Genomic DNA, 27,738 nt, shown 5'->3' with positions numbered 1-27,738 from the left:
CCTATTCGACAAGCACTTTCATCTCTTACGGTATGAGGGGCCGATTTGGACCGTTACCCCTAAAAACCCAGTATCTATTTGAGCTACATCACCTATCTATGTGTCCCCACACTATTCAGGTCAGCTGATCTGCATGAACACACACACACACACACACACACACACACACACACACACACACTCTGAGTGCACTATATGGGGCTAATCTGACACCTGAGCCAGCTGTCGTGTGGTTGGTTGATGAAGGAGGAAATAGACCTCCTGCTGGCAGACCCAGAGGCTTTGCAGAGCAGCAAGTGCACCTTGACACACTAGACTAGAGTAATGTCCTGTATAGTTCACCTTGACACACTAGACTAATGTCCTGTATAGTGCACCTTGACACACTAGAGTTATGCCCTGTATAGTTCACCTTGACACACTAGAGTTATGCCCTGTATAGTTCACCTTGACACACTAGAGTAATATCCTGTATAGTTCACCTTGACACACTAGACTAATGTCCTGTATAGTTCACCTTGACACACTAGAGTAATGTCCTGTATAGTTCACCTTGACACACTAGACTAGAGTAATGCCCTGTATAGTTCACCTTGACACACTAGACTAGATTAATGTCCTGTATAGTTCACCTTGACACACTAGACTAGAGTAATGTCCTGTATAGTTCACCTTGACACACTAGACTAGAGTAATGTCCTGTATAGTTCACCTTGACACACTAGACTAGAGTAATGTCCTGTATAGTTCACCTTGACACACTAGAGTTATGCCCTGTATAGTTCACCTTGACACACTAGAGTAATGTCCTGTATAGTTCACCTTGACACACTAGACTAATGTCCTGTATAGTTCACCTTGACACACTAGAGTAATGTCCTGTATAGTTCACCTTGACACACTAGACTATAGTAATGTCCTGTATAGTTCACCTTGACACACTAGACTAGAGTAATGTCCTGTATAGTTCACCTTGACACACTAGACTAGAGTAATGTCCTGTATAGTTCACCTTGACACACTAGACTAGAGTAATGTCCTGTATAGTTCACCTTGACACACTAGAGTAATGTCCTGTATAGTTCACCTTGACACACTAGACTAGAGTAATGTCCTGTATAGTTCACCTTGACACAACAGACTAGACTAATGTCCTGTATAGTTCAACTTGACACACTAGACGAGAGTAATGTCCTGTATAGTTCACCTTGACACACTAGACTAGAGTAATGTCCTGTATAGTTCACCTTGACACACTAGACTAGAGTAATGTCCTGTATAGTTCACCTTGACACACTAGACTAATGTCCTGTATAGTTCACCTTGACACACTAGACTAGAGTAATGTCCTGTATAGTTCACCTTGACACACTAGACTAATGTCCTGTATAGTTCACCTTGACACACTAGAGTTATGCCCTGTATAGTTCACCTTGACACACTAGAGTTATGCCCTGTATAGTTCACCTTGACACACTAGAGTAATGTCCTGTATAGTTCACCTTGACACACTAGAGTAATGTCCTGTACAGTTCACCTTGACACACTAGACTAATGTCCTGTATAGTTCATCTTGACACACTAGAGTAATGTCCTGTATAGTTAACCTTGACACACTAGAGTTATACCCTATATAGTTCACCTTGACACACTAGAGTAATGCCCTGTATAGTTCACAATGACACACTAGACTAGACTAATGTCCTGTATAGTTCACCTTGACACACTAGACTAATGTCCTGTATAGTTCACCTTGACACACTAGACTAGAGTAATGTCCTGTATAGTTCACCTTGACACACTAGACTAATGCCCTGTATAGTTCACCTTGACACACTAGACTAATGTCCTGTATAGTTCACCTTGACACACTAGACTAGAGTAATGTCCTGTATAGTTCACCTTGACACACTAGACTAATGTCCCGTATAGTTCACCTTGACACACTAGACTAGACTAATGTCCTGTATAGTTCACCTTGACACAATAGACTAGAGTAATGTCCTGTATAGTTCACCTTGTCACACTAGACTAGAGTAATGTCCTGTATAGTTCACCTTGACACACTAGACTAGAGTAATGTCCTGTATAGTTCACTTTGACACACTAGACTAGAGTAATGTCCTGTATAGTTCACCTTGTCACACTAGACTAGAGTAATGTCCTGTATAGTTCACCTTGACACACTAGACTAGAGTAATGTCCTGTATAGTTCACCTTGACACACTAGACTAATGTCCTGTATAGTTCACCTTGACACAATAGACTAATGTCCTGTATAGTTCACCTTGACACACTAGACTATAGTAATGTCCTGTATAGTTCACCTTGACACACTAGACTAATGTCCTGTATAGTTCACCTTGACACAATAGACTAATGTCCTGTATAGTTCACCTTGACACAATAGACTAATGTCCTGTATAGTTCACCTTGACACACTAGACTAGAGTAATGTCCTGATTAGTTGCACCTTGACACAATAGAGTTATGTTCAGCATATGAAAACAACCCTAGCCTTGGGGTGGGCAAATGCCAGTCTGTAAGGGCTGTACATTGTATGTAGGTGTTTGTTCAAGACCAACGTATACAAAACACTTGATTCAAATAGTCGACTAATTAAGACCGTCGTTAGTAGCCTAGGTGTGCTGCAGATGGGCTTGAGCTGCTGGATAGGTGCACGTGGTTTAGGGGATAAACCCATTGGAATGGTAGGTGGAGTGGAGGGGAGCCATCACCAGATAAACATCATGTTTTCTTTGCATCAAGGTAATGGGCACGTTACATCCCAGATCTGACTAAACTGTAAATGTAATTCAAGCAATAAGCCTGTCAAGTATTCAGCCTGGTGTGGCCGGTAGGCTACGCAGGGTGCGTTTTCCTTCCTTTACCACTGGGGGATGCATTTGCCTTGAGTGTCCATCAACTCTTCAGTTGTAGCCTGTGTTGTCACACACTCTTACACCATGATTAGTGCTATCAGGATCCTTGTGATGTCCCTACCCTGACCCCTACCTTAACCATTTTAAATGTCAACTTCAATGGGGTAACATCAGAGTGCCAATTTACAATGTATCCTACCATTCATGTGTATTATGTTACCAGCCTCAAACTGAAAGTGGCCTTCAGTGATTTATTTATTTACCTTTATTTAACTAGGCAAGTCAGTTAAGAACAAATTCTTATTTTCAATGACGGCCTACCAGGGGAACAGTGGGTTAACTGCCTTGTTCAGGGGCAGAACGATAGATTTTTACCTTGTCAGCTTGGGGATTTAATCTTGCAACCTTTCGGTTACTAGTCCAATGCTCTAACCACTAGGCTACCTGCTCTAACCACTAGGCTACCTGCCTCTAACCACTAGGCTACCTGCCTCTAACCACTAGGCTACCTGCCTCTAACCACTAGGCTACTTGCTCTAACCACCAGGCTACCTGCCTCTAACCACTAGGCTACCTGCCTCTAACCACTAGGCTACCTGCCTCTAACCACTAGGCTACCTGCTCTAACCACCAGGCTACCTGCTCTAACCACTAGGCTACCTGCCTCTAACCACTAGGCTACCTGCCTCTAACCACTAGGCTACCTGCTCTAACCACTAGGCTACCTGCTCTAACCACTAGGCTACCTGCTCTAACCACTAGGCTACCTGCCTCTAACCACTAGGCTACCTGCCTCTAACCACTAGGCTACCTGCTCTAACCACCAGGCTACCTGCCTCTAACCACCAGGCTACCTGCCTCTAACCACTAGGCTACCTGCCTCTAACCACTAGGCTACCTGCCTCTAACCACTAGGCTACCTGCCTCTAACCACTAGGCTACCTGCTCTAACCACTAGGCTGTCTGCCTCTAACCACTAGGCTACCGCCTCTAACCACTAGGCTACCTGCCTCTAACCACTAGGCTACCTGCTCTAACCACTAGGCTACCTGCTCTAACCACTAGGCTACCTGCTCTAACCACTAGGCTACCTGCTCTAACCACTAGGCTACCTGCTGATAATGAAAAACAGACACACAATCTCCTGACAGTTCTGCCACTTTCTTTATTCTCTATATACCTTTTATTATTAAATTATCTCATTTCAAATATTTAGTTATTAATTCATTTCAATCGATTGATAACTAACTACAACAAAACATTTAATACACATACAAGTGTACACATTATTAACTTACACAACACAAGTGCACTTTACCTGTAGTATATTTCCTCATTCCCAAAATATAAACACTTTTAGATCAAGATAAACAACTGACATGTCTGAATATTGCTACACATGTAGAAAACGGATAAACATTACATTCAGCTTCAAAACAGTGTTGCCACCATGAAATTGTCACTCTCTCTCTTGCACCTGCATTACAGGCAACCTACGCGCCGCCATTTTACCACAAAACCGATAACATGTCAAACGAACTCAAGACAGTTCAAATAAATTGATTCTTTATGAAATGACTTCCAGGAAATCATGTACATTTACTCAGAAAAACCCAAAGTCTCTATGCGACTTGTGATATATATATATATATATATGTGTGTGTGTTTTTACCACAGCTAGCATTAAGCTAACATTCACTATCATTCATTCTCAATCACGTTCTTCACTCACTCAGTTTTAAACAAAAATAACACCTCAAACCTTTTCTCAAACGTTATGACGTTCTTTCAATATTAGATCATTTATAACATATAACATGCCGTTACATACATGTAACGTTAGTGATAAAGATAAATGTACACAAAATGTCTAATCTTCCCAGTTCTGGCACTGTCTTTATTCTGAGGAATGGTGTGTGCGCTTGACCAGTACTTGTTGCTTCCCCCACTACCACAGTGCAACAGCGCCATCTACCGGAATTATGGACTAAAGCGTGTTGAAAATAAGAGTTAGATTGATAAAACGAATAAACGTTGGTTTAAAAATAATAAAGTGCTGTCTATTTTTTGTGACATCGTTTTTCAACCCATTATAATTAAAACGAATTGTCCACTAAGTGGACTCCACTAGATATTAGCAGTGACTTCAACAACAAACACTGATTGATGTGTGTGCTATCGCAGCATAATTTGTAGCCGGACACTTTTCATACATTTCTTCAAGTGTGATAAGGCAGTGCAAGCATGTGGTCGTCCACGTGTTGGCAAAGAGCAGACTTCAAAGTTGGAGTTGACTAACCAAATGGAATCCTTCGGCTAATGTAGCCGCCACATAGTTTCTAAATTGGTCTACTTTATCTTGGGGTATCTCATTTAGGGCTACTTTATGTTAGGCTACTTCAGGGATCAGCATCTTTGATGGGGGACGGGGCCACAAAAAAACAGAACTCAGCATACCCACAGCTAATTTCCTGCAATTTTACACATTTTGCTATATGGTGGAGGCAAATGTTTGCCGTTTTTTTAATATGATAACTGATGATCAATGGGCCCCACCCCAGTCAGTAATTTGATCGTGTTTACCACAAATTTAGATTGCTGGCTGCTAGAATCATTTACCAATCTAAAAACAATTTGCTGCCATGGGCTAATTTAGTGATTGCTGATGCACAACCACATTTCGAAATTGCAACTGGTGTATTGTATTATTCTAACCCTCAACACTATGTTGAGCCACAACTGAGTTACAAAAATTAAAAAATATTTATTTGTATTTTATTTATATATATATAAAAAAAAAAATTGTCAAATTGCCCACCAGTTGCCCATCCCTGATGACTTAATCCTATAAATTGAATTAATGGTTGATAGTATTGTAACTACAACACCTGGACATTAGGAAAACGGCTAAACAGGCAGCATTTGTCAACCAGATAGGGCTAACATAATTCATTTCCGCCAATGTAGCCTGGGGTCCATTGTTTGGGTAGGTAGGCTATGCCAAGGTTATGTATGTACATTGCTTTATGTTTCTTTAAAAAAATGTAACGATGTACCCAAACAAAATAGAATAATATTTTGTTGAAGAGAGGACACTCATCCTTGCAGACAAGAGTAATCCGTTTTCAATTGAGAAGAATACGATTGTTATAATTGTTTTCAAGAAATCAATGTAGTACAATTGGATATACTTTTATCTTGTAGCTGTCTGTTCCATCTCAACAGAGAATGACAGAGAGAGAATGAGAGCTATAGAGAGAGAGGTGCCCCTACAATCTAACTTTGTATTCAACACAATTATTGTTATTCAATTCTCCGTTCTGACCCATTATTATTATTATTATTATTATTATTAATAACATAAAACTACTGACTCATGCTTTTTAAACTTGAACGCCTGGCGGAGTGATAGTGACAGACTTTATCATTTCATGCAGAATCATTAAATAGCAATAGCCTCGTCCGCTTGCCGAGGCGTGCTCCTCTCGTCTCCTCTCCTCTCGCACCTACCATAGCTCCATAGCTCACTCAGCGTACTGCTGACATTGGCAGCCGCAGGGAGCACACAGTCCGGGGTGGGTAGGCATTGAGTGACAATCCGCGTTGAGGTGTGCAGTGGACGGGGACGGGGGGGGGGGGGACGGGGGGGGGGGGCTTGCCCGGTCTGCCCTATATGGTTGTGGAATTAGCTCCATGCTAATATCGGCAGGAGAGCTACAGCATCGCGTTTCCGTCTAGCCTACTGCATCTCCAGTCAGTGGTGGCTTTCAGAGTCTAAACAGGCTCCTTTACAGCCATGGCTGAGGGCGGAGAAGGGGAAGATGACATCCAGTTCTTACGAACTGTAAGTAGATATATTATTTGCTTACTTTTTATGCATAACCAAAGCGGGTGTCTTGAAAGGCAATGTTCTTGGATATGGCTTTAAACGGCAACAACTGGTGTCAATGCTGGATAGAGAGTATCATTTGCTTGAATACCTGGACTAATGCAAAATCAGGATTAAAAAAACTGCTCTGACTTAAAATACAATAAAAATAGGTGCAGTTTTATTTTGGGTGTTTTATATAATTCATGAGATTGTGCCCTTGTTGGGAAGTTGACCTAGGTGTATACTGCACGCTATGGGCTACTGTGCAGTGAGCGAGCAGCATATTGGCTCTCAGAGCACCTGTCGCCAGAGCTCGAGGCACATTGGAATTTAAATGAAAGTCCCAGCTGCAGATGCAATGGCACATTTAAATTAGGCCTACATAATTGTAAAAAATAATAAATACATAAAAGTTGTGATTTTTGCATAATCATTCTAATATAATTGAGTTTGGAGTATGGTTGTCTTGTCAGATCTGTTTGCCTCTATAATGACAATTATGTATCCACTAAACTTAAAGAACATAAGGTTTCTTGGATTTTCCTCGGGCTTTCTGTTTGCGTGTGGGTTGTAGTCGCTTGGGAATAGGCTACTGTTGATTTAATCATCAAACTAAAAGCTAAAACTATTTTAACCTTTGTGCTTTGCTTTGACACAGGGAGAGGCGTTTTAACAAGTTATGTTCACAAGTAAGATAACCCCAAGCAAGGCTCTGCTATTTTAGAGCTATTTTAGTGGTTCGATGAAGATTACTTACACTATGCTACATAGGGTACATGTGGGGCTACAAGGTATTCATCTTTGTAAACGATATGATGTACAGTATGTATGTTGGCCTGGTGTGAATAACCATCCATCACAGTTCATCATTGACATATAGGCTAGTCCTGACTTATCTCTTGGAGTGTGATATTTTGTGATATCTTAGACATGCTGTGCTGATAAACCGTCCAGCGTCATACAATGGAGGATAACATACTTCCATAGAGTTATAAAGATGTGGTGTATCACCAGAGAAAACGTTGAGTTTGATCGTTGATCCATATACAGAGTAGAGAAGACAGATGTGTAGTTGATCCGTCCATACGGTACGTTACGATAGAGAGAAGACCTAGAGGTGACTGTTTGACAGGTCACAGGTCGGTCACCAGTGTTTAACAGGCCTGTGATATGCTGATCCTGATGGCTCTCAGATTCCCCTGACACTCACACCACTCAATAGCATCCTGATTATCTAGCGAAAACAGCCATGTTCCAGGGGGTTTCACCGGCCCCAGGTACACATAACATCAATAGTCTAATCAGGCTGTCCTGAGAGATTATCGGTAGTCAGTCGATACAAAAACACGCTCCTTAGCATTAATTAAAGCACTGATTTTAAATGTGTTAGGATCTGATTTATATGTAATTCATTGATGTTCATTATTGGATAACTAAGTATAACTTAATTTCTGCTCGTCAGAAGCGATGTTATAGATGATTCAACAGCTGTTCCACAATAAGTCATTTTTTCAGTTTGTGCACAGCAGTATCTGTTTATTTAATTTTTGCTCGCCTGAGTTAGAATACCTCATGATAAGCTGTAGAGCACACTATTTACCAAGAGAGTTTTCATCTATATTTTTTTGTAGCTGTCTATTTACCACCACAAACCGATGCTGCCATTAAGACCGCACTCAACAAGCTGTATAGGGCTATAAGCAAACAAGAAAATGCACATTCAGAGGTGGCGTTTCTTGTAGTCAGTGATTTTAATGCAGGGAAAATTAAATCAGTTTTCTGTCATTTTTACCAGCATGTCACATGTGCAACTAGAGGCGAAAAAACTCTAGATCACCTTTACTCCACACACAGACATATAAAGCTCTCCCTCACCCTCCTTTTTGCAAATCGGACCATAACTCTATCCTCTGGCTTCCTGCTTACAAGCAAAAACTCAAACAGGAAGTATCAGTGACGTGCTCAATACGGAAGTGGTCCAATAAAGCGGATGCTAAGCTACTGGACTGTTTCGCTAGACTGGAATATGTTTTGGGATTCATCTGATAACATTGATGAGTTTACCACATCAGTCACCGGCTTCATTAATAAGTGCATCGATGACTCATCCCCACAGTGACCATACATACATACCCCAACCAGAAACCATGGATTACAGACAACATTCATACTGAGCTAAAGGCTAGAGCTGCCGCTTTCATGAAGCGGGACAGTATTCTGGATCCTTATAAGAAATCCCGTTATGACCTCTGACAAGCCATCAAACAGGCAAAACGTCAATACAGGACTAAGATCGAATCCTACTACGTCAGCTCTGACACTCGACAGATGTGACAGGGCTTGCAAACTATCCTAGATTACAAAGGAAAACTCAGCCATGAGCTGCCCAGCAACATAAGCCTACCAGACGAGCTACAGGCCTTCAATTCTTGCTTCTAGGCAAACAACACTGAACCATGCTTGAGAACACCAGCTGTTCCCGGACGACTGGGGATCTTACTCTCCGTAGCCGATGTGAGTAAGACCTTTAAATAGGTTCATATTCACAAGGCCGCGGGGCCAAACGGAATACCAGGACCCATACTCAGAGCATGCGCTGACCAGCTGGTAAGTGTCTCCACTGACATTTATAACCTATCCCTGACCCGGTCTGTAATACCAACTTGTGTCAAGCAGACCACCATAGTCCCTGTGCCCAAGAACACCAAGGTAAAGAATGCGGTTCATTGACTAAGGCTCAGCATTCAACACCATAGTCCCCTCCAAAATTATTCCCAAGCTCAGCACCCTGGAACTGAACAACTCCCTCTGCAACTGAATCCTGGACTTCCTGACGAGGCACCCCCGGGTAGTGAGCCTCAACACAGGGGCCCCTCAGGGGTGTGTGCTTAGTCCCCTCCTGTACTCTCTGTTCACCTATGACTGTGTGGCCGCGCACGACTCCAACACCATCATTAAGTTTGCTTACGACACAACGTTGGTAAGACTGATCCCTGACGACGATGAGGCAGCCTATAGGGAGGAGTTCAGAGACCTGGCAGTGTGGTGCCAGGACAACAACCTTTATCTCAACGTCAGCAAGACAAAGGAGAAGATCGTGGACTACAGGAAACAGAGCGGCGCTCACGCCACAATTCACATCAATGTGGCTGCAGTGGAGCGGGTCAAAAGCTTCAAGTCCCTCTGTGTCCACATCCCTGAGGAATTAATATGGTCCACACACATCCACACAGTTGTGAAGAGGGTAAGACAGCGCCTCTTCCCCCTCAGGAGGCAGAATATTTTTTGGCATGGGCCCTCAGATCCGCATAAAGTTCTACAGCTGCACCATTGAGAGCATCTTGACTGGCTGCATCACCGCTTGGTATTGCAACTGCAAGGCACACAAATGCAAAGCACTACAGAGGTGAGTACCTCCCAGTACTTCACTGGGGCCAAGCTTCCTGCCATCCAGGACCTGTATACCAGGTGGTGTCAGAGGAAGGCCACACGCACTAGACCCTACCCACACACTCACAGATTTCTATGTTTTATTTTACCCTTACACGGACACCTTACCACACACACTACATACGCCCACGCACACATAATACGCACCCACATGCATACTGACGCCACGCACACACGCACGCACGCACACACACACACACACACACACACACACACACACACACACACACACACACACACACACACACACACACACACATACATAATACGTGCCCACATGCATACTGACGCCACACACGCATACACACACACACACACACACACACATAAACACACACACAGACATAATACGTGAGTTAGATTCATTCTTGGGATTTTGAGGAATTGAAATAGTCTTCCGCATCTACAGTGTCTCATGAGGGACAAACATTAACCAAATATGGCATCGGACTGGAAACATACCTCCAAGACTGAAATCTCGTTTTCTAATGAGCAACAGAAAAACAGAATGTGCCAATCGGCGTGTTCAGTGGCTCTTTAAGTTGGCCTGAACAGAGACTTTTCTGCAGTAGTGGCAGCGGTTGAGTTGATGTATAGGCTAGCCTAGGCCTTATTATTGATCTGATAGAGAATTTAGGTCGATGGTTACAGATGTAGGATCTTAATTTATGCCAGTTTGCTACAGCAGAAAAATATTCCTGCAGCAACAGGAAATGTGAATTATTATTTTGATTATAATTAATGGAGATTTTTGTACGGTTTAATCAACAAAAATTGTTAGGACAAATCAAATCTTATCTTTTTTAATGGTTATTACAAACTTTAGGAGCCTTTTTAAACCTTGAATACACTACAAGTTTGCCTTTCCTGCTGTGCATTAAAATTGTCAGTGAAAAAAAATTGTGATCAAATTAGAAAACAACACGATGAAAGAATTTGAAGCAGTTGTATGAAATTGGACTTGTTTTTCAAAATTTCAGTTCCAAAGTGTGGTTGCGAAGTCAGAAGTTCAAAGGCTTGGATCTATATTTTGTAGTCCAGTGTTATTAAAGTGCCCTTGTAGTTTGAAGGAGTTTTCAAAACTTTGTGGCTGTGATGTCATACTTGTCATTAACTCAAGAGGTGATATGCAGAACTGTGTAGGTAGTCAACCCTTTTAAATCCAGGTAAGGTGCTTCCCCAGACCCTAGCCTTGTCCCATTCCCCCCATGCAGTAGCAGTAGCAGCAGCAGAGTGCTTATTTGGAGTTGATGTTGTTCTGGAAGCCTTCTGCATTCCAAAGGAGAACTTAAATTTAGCCTCTTAAAAGCTGATGCTTCCTCAGCCCATGCATACACGCTGTACATGCGTTCCCTGCTTTCTGGCTCCTGCCCACACCACACCACACTACACCATGGGTCATTGCGTCAGCTGGGCAGCTAGCACAAGACGAGCGGCATTTTAGCACCATTTTTATAGAGATGAGCTAGTATTTCGAAATCAACAGCTTGCTACCACAGAGTTTGAGACGGTATAAAGATATAGTCAAGTTGGGGACAGAATAAGAAGAGGATATGTGTAGGAGCAAGACTAGGAATTCTGTTGTTTGATTCCATTGCTGTATGTTGGTGATTCACTTTTTAGGTTGTGTTGAGCGTATACAAAACAAATGTGCAAATATCCACTGGGTTTTTCACCAAATTAACAGTTCTGCTAAATGTTACCCAGTGTTTCAAATCAAATCAAATTTTATTGGTCACATACACATGGTTAGCAGATGTTATTGCGAGTGTAGCGAATTGCTTGTTTAAATGTTGCCCAGTGTTTGAAGAGTTTGTTGGCACTGTTGCTGTTCAAATTCATTAAAAAGTTGAATACTTTTATACCTCAGACAACTTCGTCCACAAAAAGCTGATTGCATGGCTTTGGGAAATCTATAGTGCTAAAGGGCTGGTGAGAGAATATTAAGAACTATTTGGGGTAGTAGAGGTGGGTGGTTAGCAGTGGCACCTAATCCCAGAGGTGGGTGGTTAGCAGTGGCACCTAATCCCAGAGGTGGGTGGTTAGCAGTGGCACCCAATCCCAGAGGTGGGTGGTTAGCAGTGGCACCTAATCCCAGAGGTGGGTGGTTAGCAGTGGCACCTAATCCCAGAGGTGGGTGGTTAGCAGTGGCACCCAATCCCAGAGGTGGGTGGTTAGCAGTGGCACCTAATCCCAGAGGTAGGTGGTTATCAGTGGCACCTAATCCCAGAGGTGGGTGATTAGCAGTGGCACCTAATCCCAGAGGTGGGTGGTTTGCCATGGCACCTAATCCTAGAGGTGGGTGGTTTGCCATGGCACCTAATCCCAGAGGTGGGTGGTTAGCAGTGGCACCTAATCCCAGAGGTGGGTGGTTAGCCGTGGCACGTAATCCCAGAGGTGGATGGTTAGCCGTGGCACCTAATCCCAGAGGTGGGTGGTTAGCCGTGGCACCTAATCCCAGAAGTGGGTGGTTAGCCGTGGCACGTAATCCCAGAGGTGGGTGGTTAGCCGTGGCACCTAATCTTAGAGGTGGGTGGTTAGCAGTGGCACCTAATCCCAGAGGTGGGTGGTTAGAAGTGGCACCTAATCCCAGAGGTGGGTGGTTAGCAGTGCCACCTAATCCCAGAGGTGGGTGGTTAGCCGTGGCACCTAATCCCAGAGGTGGGTGGTTAGAAGTGGCACCTAATCCCAGAGGTGGGTGGTTAGCCATGGCACCTAATCCCAGAGGTGGGTGGTTAGCCGTGGCACCTAATCCCAGAGGTGGGTGGTTAGCAGTGCCACCTAATCCCAGAGGTGGGTGGTTAGCAGTGCCACCTATGCCAGAGATGGGTGGTTAGCAGTGCCACCTGTCCCAGAGGTGGTTGGTTAGCAGTGCCACCTATCCCAATTAAAATACTATTGTTAGACTGCCCTCTCCAGAGTTCCTTCATCCTGTTGTCTCTGGAAAGGAAATGAGAGGATTTAAACTGCTGGTCTGGAGCCAGGTGGGTCTGGGCCAGGTGCATGCGAGCCTCTGTGGTGCTGATGGTCCATGCTCAGGGTTGGGAAGAATTATAAGTGGGTCCTTAGGGCCAGTTTCCTGGACCCAGATTGAAGCGCATGCTTCCATGATTTGTGTCACGCCTGCTCCCGCTCTCCCTCCCTGGCGCTCGAAGGTGCCAGGCTCCCCGGCATTACGCACTCCTGCCACCATTATTACGCACACCTGCTCCCCTTGATTCATTACACTCACCTGGACTCAATTACCTGTGTTTATTTCCTCCCCTATATCTGTCTATTCCCTAGCTCTGTTCCCCGCTTCAGGATTAATGTTTGTTTGTCATTTTTGTTACCTGGTTCTGACGCTGTTCCTGTCCTGTTCGACGTCTGTTCCACATTAAATGTTCAACTCCCCGTACCTGCTTCTCTTCTCCAGCTTCGGTCCTTTGTGCTGTAACCAACCTTTGTATCTGCACTGTTCTTCAAGTAAATGTGTTTGTGTAAACTTTTCAGTTGAAATTGTTAAAAGTTGTCATTGTGCATAGAGTTGTATGGTTACAATCATTGTTTTTTGTTTGACATACATTTTAAAGTGAAAAATCTGAGTCTCAGCATCACTCTCTTATTGTGGAATTTCCCAAGCCCAGTTGAGAATATCCATTGAAAGTTATTTTTAGTCATCTGGTTCGGGAAACTTACACGTAAAGTCTGGAATAAACCATTGTAGTGTGTATGGGGCCAGGTGTACCTGTGTTATTGCAGACAGGTGTTGACCCATGCCCAGGTGTACCTGTGTTATTGCTGACAGGTGTTGACCCATGCCCAGGTGTACCTGTGTTATTGCAGACAGGTGTTGACCCATGCCCAGGTGTACCTGTGTTATTGCAGACAGGTGTTGACCCGTGCCCAGGTGTCATGTCTCAGTTTTTGACCTGTAGCCCCAGAATATCCAGGCTTCCTTCATAACTTGATCCAGATTGGATGAGAAGTGACTTCCTGAGTATTCATTGATCAGGCTCTCATCATGGCATTGGTACGATGTGGGTTTTGGCTACGCAGTCCTCTAGGGACTCATCACTTCTGAAGGAAAGGGTGACTGTCTGCTTCTCTCTTTCCTAATACTTACCTAACTCATTTTAGGTTGGCAGTGCTTCCGTTATACGCTTCCTTAGGGTGGGATGGGATCACAAACTCCTGCTTATCTCTGTTGCAACCTGCCTGAAAGACTTTACCTTTGGTTAGATTTAAAATGTTTTATGCATCTCACTGCTTGAGGCGTCACTACAGACACCCTGGTTCGATTTCAGGCTGTATCACAACTGGCCGTGCATCGTCCGGGTTTGGCCGGTGTAGGCCGTCATTGTAAATATGATTTCGTTCTTAACTGACTTGCCTAGTTAAATAAAGGTTAAATAAAATGAAGAAAAAAAAGTTTTATAGCTGATCTATAACTAGGAACTAGACTGCTATTTTAACTTTTTGTAGTCTTGCTGTTGTTATTTTAGGAGAAATTAGCTCTTTCTTCGTCTCTGTCTGTCTTTTCATTCTCAAATTCCCCTAAGAAGATCGATTTGATTGGGCATTATGATTAAAAGTCTGATCGCATTCTCACAGTAGGTACAACGGCGTGAGCCGTGAAGTAACTCTCAAGCCAAATAATTGCCTTCATTAATCAATGGAGAGGACTGAAATAGGATCTGTGCTGCTGAGATTTGGACCTGGGGACGATAGCAGCTTCATTACCATTTAAATGCTGCTGCTGACGCTCCATTCACGCTTATCTTGTATATTCTAAAACTTTCATTGTTGCCTTTACTTTAGCGTTGTATTATTGTCATTGTTTAATGAACACTGAATATTTGGAGAGGAATATGTATTGTTTGGAACAAGCATTGGATCACTTATAATAACTGTTTGACATAGTTAGCCTAAATCTAGCCAATACATTGTTAGTCAAGTTTGTGGCATTAATGGAGAACAGGAATATTATTGGCAGAAAAACCCTGTTGGTTCGCGTCTCGTCTCAGGTCTCAACAGCAGAATAACCCTGTTGGTTCGCGTCTCGTCTCAGGTCTCAACAGCAGAAAAACCCTGTTGGTTCGCGTCTCGTCTCAGGTCTCAACAGCCGAAAAACCATGTTGGTTCGCGTCTCGTCTCAGGTCTCAACGGCAGAAAAACCCTGTTGGTTCGCGTCTCGTCTCAGGTCTCAACAGTAGAAAAACCCTGTTGGTTCACGTCTCGTCTCAGGTCTCAGGTCTCAAAAGTAAGAAAAACAACATTTCCCATCACCCATCAGTGACATTGACTTGCAGCCTCCTTGGAACAACATTTTAGAGTTGATAGATGTGAAAACAATCTCTATCTCTCTGTGCAAGTTCTACTTGTTACACAATTTTTGATTTTAGCAGACACGCCTATCCAGAGCAACTTACAGGAGCAATTAAGGTTAAGTCCTTTGCTCAAAGGCACATGGAGCTGAGAGAAAATGTTGTTACTTTTAAATCTAATTTCCTGCAATTTTAGCATTTTTCTATGGCTAATGCTGTTTTCATTTGCTCAAACATAATGACAAAATCTATACTGCTAAATTCATTGTTTTAATAAAAGAAAGTATTCTCCCTGACTGTCTAGATTTTATTTTCATTCAAGCTTTATTTATACAGCACATTTCAGACATGAATGCAACACAATGCGCTTCACAGGAAAAAAACCCCCAATGAAAATAAAAACAGAAATATTTTGGGGATTGTTAATTCTCAAAGATTGTATTATAGAAAATTATACAGATCCATTATATTTTCTACATAGTTTATATCTGCTTTTAGTCGCTTACTTTACACTGAAATTGTTTATGTGTCCATAAAAATATATATTTTTACACTGTTTGGATTTAAGTGACCCGAAAAACGCTTTGGCGGCTCGTCCAAGGATTTCAATGGCAGAAAAATTCCTGAGTCCTGTTCTAGTTCAGTAGTCTATGCGCTTACACCTTATTGTAAAATGGTCAGAATCTGTGAGCATTATAGTAAGATGGAAAGCCTGAAATGGCTGACCAAAGTACCTGATCTCTCTTTATCTGCCCACCTCCGCCACTCTCTCTTTGCCTTTCTCTCTGTGTATCTCTCTCTCTATCACTCTCTCTGTGTATCTTTCCCTCTCTCCCCCATCTCTCTCTTTATCACTCTCTCTTTGCCTTTCTCTCTCTGTATCTCTCTCTATCACTCTCTCTCTCTCTCTCTCTCTGTGTATCTTTTCCTCTCTCTCTTTGCCTTTCTCTCTCTGTATCTCTCTCTCTATCACTCTCTCTGTGTATCTTTCCCTCTCTCTCTTTCTCTCTCTCTCTATCTCTCTCTTTATCACTCTCTCTTTGCCTTTCTCTCTCTGTATCTCTCTCTATCACTCTCTCTCTCTCTCTGTGTATCTTTTCCTCTCTCTCTTTGCCTTTCTCTCTCTGTATCTCTCTATCACTCTCTCTCTCTCTGTGTATCTTTCCTCTCTCTCTTTCTCTATCTCTCTATCTCTCTCTTTATCACTCTCTCTTTGCATTTCTCTCTCTGTATCTCTCTCTCTCTCTATCACTCTCTCTCTCTCTCTCTCTCTCTCTCTCTCTCTCTCTCTCTCTCTCTCTCTCTCTACCTCCCTTTCTCCTTTCACCCCCCTCATCACTCTCTTTATGCTGGACAGACGTCAAGGTAGGTGTCACTCCAGCCCCCAGCCATCCACTAGATGTGACCCTGGCCGAGGGCCCGTCCCAAATGGGACCCTATTCTCTATATATAGGGCTCTGGTCTAAAGTAGAGCACTACATAGGGAATAGGGTGCCATAGGGCTCTGGTCTAAAGTAGTGCACTACATAGGGAATAGAGTGCCATAGGGGTCTGGTCAAAAGTAGTGCACTATGTAGGGAATAGGGTGCCATAGTGCTCAGGTCAAAAGTAGTGCACTTTATAGGGAATAGGGTGCAATTCAGGATGCGTCCCGGGGCTTTCATCCCTCAGTGCTGCTGATGCAGACTCAGACCAACTGTTCAGCCTTGTATGCATGGCAGCTTATTTGATTTTGTTAGCAATTGATGTTATTCTTCAATAACACAAACTTCAAAGCAAATCAAGGGGAGAAAAATAGGTTTATTTGAGAAGGACAAATCAAGATGTTATGCTGGGAGGTAGATGTTCAGTCTCCCCTGTCCTCAGCTTTTCTCCACCGAACAAAGGATCAGGATGCCATTTATAACCCCCCACCCTAGCCTGGGATTGACCAATCAGAAGTCCTTGCAGTACGACTGGACCAATGGCCAAATAACAAGTATACTGCTCCCGACTCAATGTACAGACTAGCACACAATGTCACTCTGAGTTCAGGAGTGACATTACATAGATTCTAAACAGCTGTTGAACTGAAGACCAACTATTTACCTTGACAATTCCCTATTGACCATTAGTACTATATTTAGTTTAGTACTCTCGTCCTCTCATCCTCTGCGTTGTGTATTTATTTTCAAAATATTCTTATCATTTGGAGCTGCTTTAAGGCAATAAGGCAATATGCTGGTTTAAGGCAATATACTGCTTTAAGGCAATATGCTGCTTTAAGGCAATATGCTGCAAGTAAAATTATAATGGCAATCAGCAGTAGCAAAGCGTCCTCCTTGCCCCTGGTAAAAACCTGATTAAGAAATGTAAATGTGATGTAATAGATTGTATTGATGTTAATATCTTGCTGTTTTTTCATGCCAAAAACGAAGTGTAATTTTATACTGTATATACAGTACCAGTATCCAGGCTGTATCACATCCGGCCGTGATTGGGAGTCCCATAGGGCGGTGCAAAATTGGCCCAGCGTTGTCCGGGTTTGCCTGGGGTAGGCCGTCATTGTACATAAGAATTTGTTCTTAACTGACTTGCCTAGAGGTTAAATAAAGGTTAAATAAAAAAATACAAAATAAAACCAGTCAAAAGTTTGGATACACCTACTCATTTGAGGGTTTTTCTTTATTTTTACTATTTTCTACATTGTAGAATAATAGTGAAGACACCAACACTATGAAATAACACATATGGAATCATGTAATAACCAAATAAGTGTTAAAAAAAATCAAAATATATTTTATATTTAATATTCTTAAAGTAGCCACTCTTTGCCTTAATGACAGCTTTGTAAACTCTTGGCATTCTCTCAACAAGTTTCACCCCGGCTTTTCTAACAGTCTTGAAGGAGTTCCCACATATGTTGAGCACTTGTTGGCTGCTTTTCCTTCACTCTGCGATCCAACTCATCCCAAACGATCTCATTTGGTATGAGGTTGGGTGATTGTGGTGGCCAGGTCATCTGATGCAGCACTCCATCACTCTCCTTCTTGGTCAAATAGCCCTTACACAGCCTGCAAGTTTTGGGTCATTGTCCTGTTGAAAAACAAATGATAGTCCCACTAAGCGCAAACCAGATGGGATGACGTATTGCTGCAGAATTCTGTGGTAGCCATGCTGGTTAAGTGTGCCTTGAATTCTAAATAAATCACAGACAGTGTCACCAGCAAAGCACCCCACACCATCACACCTCCCCCTCCATGCTTCACGGTGGGAACCACACATGCGGAGATCATTCGTTCACCTACTCTGCGTCTCACAAAGACATGGCGGTTGGAACCAAAACTCTCAGTGGTGTCTTAGCAGCAATTCGACCATGAAGGCCTGATTCACACAGTCTCCTCTGAACAGTTGATGTGGAGATGTGTCTTTTACTTGAACTCTGTGAAGTATTTATTTGGGCTGCAATTTCTGAGGCTGGTAACTTCAATGAACTTATCCTCTGCACCAGAGGTCTTCCTTTCCTGTGGCGGTCCACATGAGAGCCAGTTTCATCATAGCGCTTGATGTTTTTTGCGACTGCAATTGAAGAAACTTTCAAAATTCTTACAATTATCTGACTAATCCTTGAGGTAATTATCCGATAAGACTGATGTCTTAAAGTAATGATAGACTGTAGTTTCTCTTTGCTTATTTGAGCTGTTCTTGCAATATGATCTTGTTCAAATTAAAGAGCTGAGGGATGGGGCTGGAGAAATGTAGCCACTCTCAAATTCATAGATAAAGCTATGGATGCAAAGACTGACCATCCGTGGTTAAAACTATAATTTTGATATCATATTTTGAGAAAAACAAGCTTATAGTTTTGGATCCTGATGGGGTACAACAGTTGAACTAAGCTCATGAGGCATTTATACGTCTTATTCTTCAAGAATAAATGGGTACATATCATTAATTTATAGATTAATTTGCAGATTGCTCCTTTAATGTGATTACATCTACAGTGCTTGTCGACTGTGAAACATTAACGTTAAAATGACAGCTATGAACGTTTCAGAAGTTTTTACAGTATATTACTTCACCATTGCAACAATATATATATTTTTTTTGGTCGAGGCGTTCACTGCAATAAAAACAGTCAAAAACAACTTAAGTGGTTTTTAAGGTCAGTCAGGAGAAAACATGTTGGAATCGTAAGCAAACTGAGCATTCTACTTATGTCACGACTTCGGCCGAAGCTGATGACTCTCCTTGTTTGGGTGGTGTTCGGCGGTCGACGTCACCGGTCTTCGAGCCACCGCCGATCCATTTGCCATTTTCCATTTGTTTTGTCTCGTTTTCCCTCACACCTGGTTTTCATTTCCCAATTATTGGTCATGTATTTAACCCTCTGATTCCCCCATGTCTTTGTGTGTGATTGTTATTAGTTCAGGTCGGTATGTTCCGGCTGGTTTGTACCGGGTGCTGTTTATTACCCATGCTTTGTGGCAACCGTTCTTTTTGCACTTTGTAAATTGTTTACTTTGTACTGTCGCGTAAAGTACGTTGTTTCACTCATCTCTGCTCTCATGCGCCTGACTTTATACACCAGCTACACCCACCAACCTGACAACTTATTGTTTCAAGTTTAAAGTTCAAAGTTGATTGGCCCAATAAATACATAGGAACTCCTTGTCAAGTTCTCACTAAAATGATTAAAGTCTAGGAGGTGGTAGCCTTTCAATTTCACAAAATTCCCTTCCTAGTTTCCCTGTTTTGTGCCTACTGAAAGCATTCCAGCATTTCTTCTGTAAGCAGCAGCCCCAGCCAGCCCACTCAATATGTGTTATGCTACCACAGCTGACACTACTATTTGTACAATTGGTTTATTACAAAAGGACAATTGGTAAATATATATATGTTTGGTATCTGGGTGGCGGTGGGCTGCTTCTCTAGGGGCCTGGGGATCTTGATAGCAGTGGTTGGTGAGAGGTGGATGTCTGGGGGTCTGGATGGTGAGAGGTGGATGTCTGGGTGCCTGGGGGTCTGGATGGTGAGAGGTGGATGTCTGGGGGCCTGGGGGTCTGGATGGTGAGAGGTGGATGTCTGGGGGCCTGGGGGTCTGGATGGTGAGAGGTGGATGTGTGGGGGCCTGGGGGTCTGGATGGTGAGAGGTGGATGTCTGGGGGCCTGGGGGTCTGGATGGTGAGAGGTGGATGTCTGGGGGTCTGGGGGTCTGGATGGTGAGAGGTGGATGTCTGGGGGCCTGGGGGTCTGGATGGTGAGAGGTGGATGTCTGGGGGCCTGGGGGTCTGGATGGTGAGAGGTGGATGTGTGGGGGCCTGGGGGTCTGGATGGTGAGAGGTGGATGTGTGGAGGCCTGGGGTCTGGATGGTGAGAGGTGGATGTCTGGGGGCCTGGGGGTCTGGATGGTGAGAGATGGATGTCTGGGGGCCTGGGGGTCTGGGTGGTGAGAGGTGGATGTGTGGAGGCCTGGGGTCTGGATGGTGAGAGGTGGATGTCTGGGGGCCTGGGGGTCTGGATGGTGAGAGGTGGATGTGTGGAGGCCTGGGGTCTGGATGGTGAGAGGTGGATGTCTGGGGGCCTGGGGGTCTGGATGGTGAGAGATGGATGTCTGGGGGCCTGGGGGTCTGGATGGTGAGAGGTGGATGTGTGGAGGCCTGGGGTCTGGATGGTGAGAGGTGGATGTCTGGGGGCCTGGGGGTCTGGATGGTGAGAGGTGGATGTCTGGGGGCCTGGGGGTCTGGATGGTGAGAGGTGGATGTCTGGGGGCCTGGGGGTCTGGATGGTGAGAGGTGGATGTGTGGGGGCCTGGGGGTCTGGATGGTGAGAGGTGGATGTCTGGGGGCCTGGGGGTCTGGATGGTGAGAGGTGGATGTCTGGGGGCCTGGGGGTCTGGATGGTGAGAGGTGGATGTGTGGGGGCCTGGGGGTCTGGATGGTGAGAGGTGGATGTGTGGAGGCCTGGGGTCTGGATGGTGAGAGGTGGATGTCTGGGGGCCTGGGGGTCTGGATGGTGAGAGATGGATGTCTGGGGGCCTGGGGGTCTGGGTGGTGAGAGGTGGATGTGTGGGTGCCTGGGGGTCTGGGTGGTGAGAGGTGGATGTCTGGGGGCCTGGGGGTCTGGGTGGTGAGAGGTGGATGTGTGCCTACTCTCACCACCCATCGCCATCCAGGCCCTCAAGCCCCCATACCCAAACATCTCATTAAACTCCGTGCCAATACCAAGCTGTTTAACATGTAACAGACTCTCTGGGCCAATACCAGGCTGTTTAACATGTAACAGACTCTCTGGGACAATACCAAGCTGTTTAACATGTAACAGAATCTCTGGGCCAATATCAGGCTGTTTAACATGTAACAGACTCTCTGGGCCAATACCAGGCTGTTTACATGTAACAGACTCTCTGGGCCAATACCAGCGTGTTTAACATGTAACAGACTCTCTGGGCCAATACCAGCGTGTTTAACATGTAACAGACTCTCTGGGCCAATACCAGCGTGTTTAACATGTAACAGACTCTCTGGGCCAATACCAGCGTGTTTAACATGTTACAGACTCTCTGGGCCAATACCAGGCTGTTTAACATGTAACAGACTCTCTGGGCCAATACCAGGCTGTTTAATATGTAACAGACTCTCTGGGCCAATACCAGGCTGTTTAACATGTAACAGACTCTCTGGGCCAATACCAGGCTGTTTAACATGTAACAGACTCTCTGGGCCAATACCAGGCTGTTTAACATGTAACAGACTCTCTGGGCCAATACCAGGCTGTTTAACATGTAACAGACTCTCTGGGCCAATACCAGGCTGTTTAACATGTAACAGAATCTCTGGGCCAATACCAGCGTGTTTAACATGTAACAGACTCTCTGGGCCAATACCAGGCTGTTTAACATGTAACAGAATCTCTGGGCCAATACCAGCGTGTTTAACATGTAACAGACTCTCTGGACCAATACCAGGCTGTTTAACATGTAACAGACTCTCTGGGCCAATACCAGGCTGTTTAACATGTAACAGACTCTCTGGGCCAATACCAGCGTGTTTAACATGTAACAGACTCTCTGGGCCAATACCAGCGTGTTTAACATGTAACAGACTCTCTGGGCCAATACCAGCGTGTTTAACATGTAACAGACTCTCTGGGCCAATACCAGGCTGTTTACATGTAACAGACTCTCTGGGCCAATACCAGGCTGTTTAACATGTAACAGACTCTCTGGGCCAATACCAGGCTGTTTAACATGTAACAGACTCTCTGGGCCAATACCAGGCTGTTTAACATGTAACAGACTCTCTGGGCCAATACCAGCGTGTTTAACATGTAACAGACTCTCTGGGCCAATACCAGGCTGTTTACATGTAACAGACTCTCTGGGCCAATACCAGGCTGTTTAACATGTAACAGACTCTCTGGGCCAATACCAGGCTGTTTAATATGTAACAGACTCTCTGGGCCAATACCAGGCTGTTTAACATGTAACAGACTCTCTGGGCCAATACCAGGCCAATACCAGCGTGTTTAACATGTAACAGACTCTCTGGGCCAATACCAGCGTGTTTAACATGTAACAGACTCTCTGGGCCAATACCAGCGTGTTTAACATGTAACAGACTCTCTGGGCCAATACCAGGCTGTTTAACATGTAACAGACTCTCTGGGCCAATACCAGGCTGTTTAACATGTAACAGACTCTCTGGGCCAATACCAGGCTGTTTAACATGTAACAGACTCTCTGGGCCAATACCAGGCTGTTTAACATGTAACAGACTCTCTGGGCCAATACCAGGCTGTTTAACATGTAACAGAATCTCTGGGCCAATACCAGCGTGTTTAACATGTAACAGACTCTCTGGGCCAATACCAGCGTGTTTAACATGTAACAGACTCTCTGGGCCAATACCAGGCTGTTTACATGTAACAGACTCTCTGGGCCAATACCAGCGTGTTTAACATGTAACAGACTCTCTGGGCCAATACCAGCGTGTTTAACATGTAACAGACTCTCTGGGCCAATACCAGGCTGTTTACATGTAACAGACTCTCTGGGCCAATACCAGGCTGTTTAACATGTAACAGACTCTCTGGGCCAATACCAGGCTGTTTAACATGTAACAGACTCTCTGGGCCAATACCAGGCTGTTTAACATGTAACAGACTCTCTGGGCCAATACCAGCGTGTTTAACATGTAACAGACTCTCTGGGCCAATACCAGGCTGTTTACATGTAACAGACTCTCTGGGCCACTACCAGGCTGTTTAACATGTAACAGACTCTCTGGGCCAATACCAGGCTGTTTAACATGTAACAGACTCTCTGGGCCAATACCAGGCTGTTTAACATGTAACAGAATCTCTGGGCCAATACCAGCGTGTTTAACATGTAACAGACTCTCTGGGCCAATACCAGAGTGTTTAACATGTAACAGACTCTCTGGGCCAATACCAGCGTGTTTTAACATGTAACAGACTCTCTGGACCAATACCAGGCTGTTTAACATGTAACAGACTCTCTGGGCCAATACCAGCGTGTTTAACATGTAACAGACTCTCTGGGCCAATACCAAGCTGTTTACATGTAACAGACTCTCTGGGCCAATACCAGCGTGTTTAACATGTAACAGACTCTCTGGGCCAATACCAGGCTGTTTAACATGTAACAGACTCTCTGGGCCAATACCAGGCTGTTTAACATGTAACAGAATCTCTGGGCCAATACCAGCGTGTTTAACATGTAACAGACTCTCTGGGCCAATACCAGCGTGTTTAACATGTAACAGACTCTCTGGGCCAATACCAGGCTGTTTACATGTAACAGACTCTCTGGGCCAATACCAGCGTGTTTAACATGTAACAGACTCTCTGGGCCAATACCAGCGTGTTTAACATGTAACAGACTCTCTGGGCCAATACTAGTGTGTTTAACATGTAACAGACTCTCTGGACCAATACCAGGCTGTTTACATGTAACAGACTCTCTGGGCCAATACCAGCGTGTTTAACATGTAACAGACTCTCTGGGCCAATACCAGCGTGTTTAACATGTAACAGACTCTCTGGGCCAATACCAGCGTGTTTAACATGTAACAGACTCTCTAGGCCAATACCAGCGTGTTTAACATGTAACAGACTCTCTGGGCCAATACCAGGCTGTTTAACATGTAACAGACTCTCTGGACCAATACCAGCGTGTTTAACATGTAACAGACTCTCTGGGCCAATACCAGGCTGTTTAACATGTAACAGACTCTCTGGGCCAATACCAGGCTGTTTAACATGTAAGAGACTCTCTGGGCCAATACCAGGCTGTTTAACATGTAACAGACTCTCTGGGCCAATACCAGCGTGTTTAACATGTAACAGACTCTCTGGGCCAATACCAGCGTGTTTAACATGTAACAGACTCTCTGGGCCAATACCAGGCTGTTTAACATGTAACAGACTCTCTGTGTAACAGGCTGTCTCAGTAGTTAACCTGCTTAGGGCCCAGAACTCACTGAGAGCAGAAGGTGACTAGCTGAACACAGGGCTGATGATGAATCTGGGTTATTTTAGGCTGTGGCAAGGTTGTGTAGATGTGAAATGTACTAGCACTCTCTCTGTTTCTCTCTCTGTCTCTATCTCAGTGTCTCTCTCTCTCTCTCTCTCCCTCCCTCTCTCTCTCTCCCTCTCTCTCCCTCGCTCTCTCTCGCCATCGCTCTCTCTCTCCCCCCCTCCTTCCCTCCCTCCCTTCCTCCCTCCCTCCCTCCCTCCCTCCCTCCCTCCCTCGCTTTCTCTCGGGTTTTCCTGAGGCCTAAAAACTTTTGATTCGAAGAGGAACCACACAGAAAACTATTAAAATGTTAATTTATTTTCACACTTCATAAATTAGTAAGTAACCACCACATTCAGTTAACCCAATGTTTGGCCTGGAGCCTTAGTCCAGGGTGGGTCCAATGCCCAGTGCTTTTTACGGCACATACTTTTCAGATTAGTCATGTTATCTTTCAGATTAGTTATGCTATCTTTCAGATTAGTTTTGTTATCTTTCAGATTAGATATGTTATCTTTCAGATTAGTCATGTTATCTTTCAGATTAGATATGTTATCTTTCAGATTTTTCATGCTATTTTTCAGATTAGATATGTTATCTTTCAGATTAGTCATGTTATCGTTCAGATTAGTCATGCTATCTTTCAGATTAGTCATGCTATCTTTCAGATTAGATATGCTATGTTTCAGATTAGTCATGTTATCTTTCAGATTAGTCATGTTATCTTTCAGATTAGTCATGTTATCTTTCAGATAAATCATGTTGTCTTTCAGATTAGTCATGTTATCTTTCCGATTAGTCATGTTGTATTTCAGATTAGTAATGCTATCTTTCAGATTAGTCATGCTATCTTTCAGATTAGTCATGTTATCTTTCAGATTAGTCATGTTATCTTTCAGATTAGTCATGTTATCTTTCAGATTAGTCATTTTATCGTTCAGATTAGTCATGTTATCTTTCAGATTAATGCAACATTTGGCTACACAAATTGTTGTCTCGTAATCGTTGTCACAATGTTTTCTTACTGTTGATCCTGGTGTTCTTATATTAGCTAGAAACATCTAACTCCATCAGCACTTATCGCCTTGTCTGACATTTATGAGACATATACGACTCCTAACCCCCTCCGTCTGTTAGGAGCTCTACTCCACACCCTGGCAGGTGGAAACAAGGCTTTACACTCCACAGTATTAACCTCATTGCTTCCATTCAGTATCTAGCAGTCTACTTTCCTGTGTCTTCTCCCAAACCTCCAACTGGGCATGTGAACACCATCCTTGTCAAAGTAGTATAGTATATAGTATAAGTGTAGGTTGGCTGGGGGTTGGCGGAGGGTCGGCGGAGGGGGAGTTGTGACAGTTTATTTGGCTCAGCGGAGTATCGGTGGATCTCAGGTTACCACCCCGTGGATCCGTCAGGCCACACACACCTGCTCCTGTCCTTTAAGCATGTCCAACTGCCTGCTGCTTAGAGAAGAAGAGATAGAGAGAGAGAGAGAAGAGAGAGAGACAAAGAGAGAGTGAGAGAGAGAGGAAGGAGAGAGAGAGAGAGACAGAGAGAGAGAGAAGAAGAGAGAGAGAGGAAGGAGAGAGAGAGAGCGACAGAGAGAGAGAGCGAGAGAAGAAGAGAGAGAGAGGAAGAGAGAGAGTGAGAGAGAGAGGAAGAGAGAGAGGAAGGAGAGAGAGAGAGAAGAAGAGAGAGAGAGAAGAGAGAGACAAAGAGAGAGAGTGAGAGAGAGAGGAAGAAGAGAGAGAGAGGAAGAAGAGGAGAGAGAGAGAGCGACAGAGAGAGAAAGACGGAGGAAACGAGGAAGGAAGAGTACTTCCCAGATTGAGTGGCATATACTCTGAGCAGGCTGGAGAGAGGCAGAGGGGTGGTGTGATGGTTGGTGGAGGGGGGCGGCAGGAGGGCTCTCTGCTCTGCTCTTGAAAGTTGGGGACTTGAGTGGACCCTCCCATCCCTTACGCAGGCAGCAGCCCCCTAGGGCCCTATAGATAGACTGTGATGCGGCTCTTTAGCTTTCTAACAGATGGTTGCAGACCTGGGTTCAAATATTGTTTGTTTTCTTTCAAATGACTTTAAGCGTTTGATTGAGCCTGTCTGAAGCACGAGAAGCACGAAAAAGGGTGGGGTTACCACTTTTGAGACTGTTTCATTGGTTCCATTGTGCCAGGCAAGCTCAATCAAGCGAAGCAGACATATTTGAACAAATATACATAATACTATTTAAACCCTGGTCTGGGTAACTACAGCCTTCCTTCATGCTACTGCTGTCACAGGATCAGCTGGCTGCAGACTCAGATTGAGATTCTCTGGCTCAGGATCAAGCCTTGGGATCAGGAGAGAGTGAGAAATCCCCCTACGAAGACAGGAGCTCTGTGGAAGGCTTTGGTCCTACTGAGACGCTTCTACACCTATCCAGGGGGCTTATGGTTACGTCTGCTGTATATACAAATACACACATAACAAGCTTGTACGCACACACGCAGGAACGTACACACACTCATACGTCTATGCTACACGTCTCTCTCCCTCTTTCTTTCCCTCTTTCTTCCCCCTCTCTCTCTCTACCTCTCCCTCTCAAACACCCAGCATTCCAGTTGTTCTGCTGCTAAGTTTTCTCAGCTACCAGCAATACCAGCTATCCCAAACAGTCGGTGGTGTATGAAAAGAAAGCAAAACATTTACTTCATTTTAAAGGGGTGACAAGCC

The 27,738-nt window shown here is 44.1% G+C and overlaps 1 protein-coding gene across 5 annotated transcripts in view; it reads left to right on the top strand.

Moving 5' to 3' along the window:
- The first annotated feature begins 6,575 nt into the window (after positions 1 to 6,575).
- Positions 6,576 to 27,738, top strand: part of LOC106571102 (ryanodine receptor 3) — a 234,663-nt gene continuing 213,500 nt past the window's right edge. For all 5 annotated transcript variants that reach the window (XM_082961634.1, XM_082961633.1, XM_082961632.1 and 2 more), the window contains exon 1: positions 6,576 to 6,726. In XM_082961634.1, coding sequence (XP_082817760.1) covers positions 6,679 to 6,726 — 48 coding nt within the window. In that variant the 5' untranslated portion in view covers positions 6,576 to 6,678. The remainder of the gene's footprint in view (positions 6,727 to 27,738) is intronic.

This window comes from Salmo salar, chromosome 15 (assembly GCF_965601325.2).
Source record: "Salmo salar chromosome 15, fSalSal1, whole genome shotgun sequence".
NCBI classification, from domain to species: Eukaryota; Metazoa; Chordata; class Actinopteri; order Salmoniformes; family Salmonidae; genus Salmo; species Salmo salar.
The sequence above is the reverse complement of the archived record's forward strand: the minus strand, read 5'-3'. Positions and strand labels throughout refer to the sequence as shown.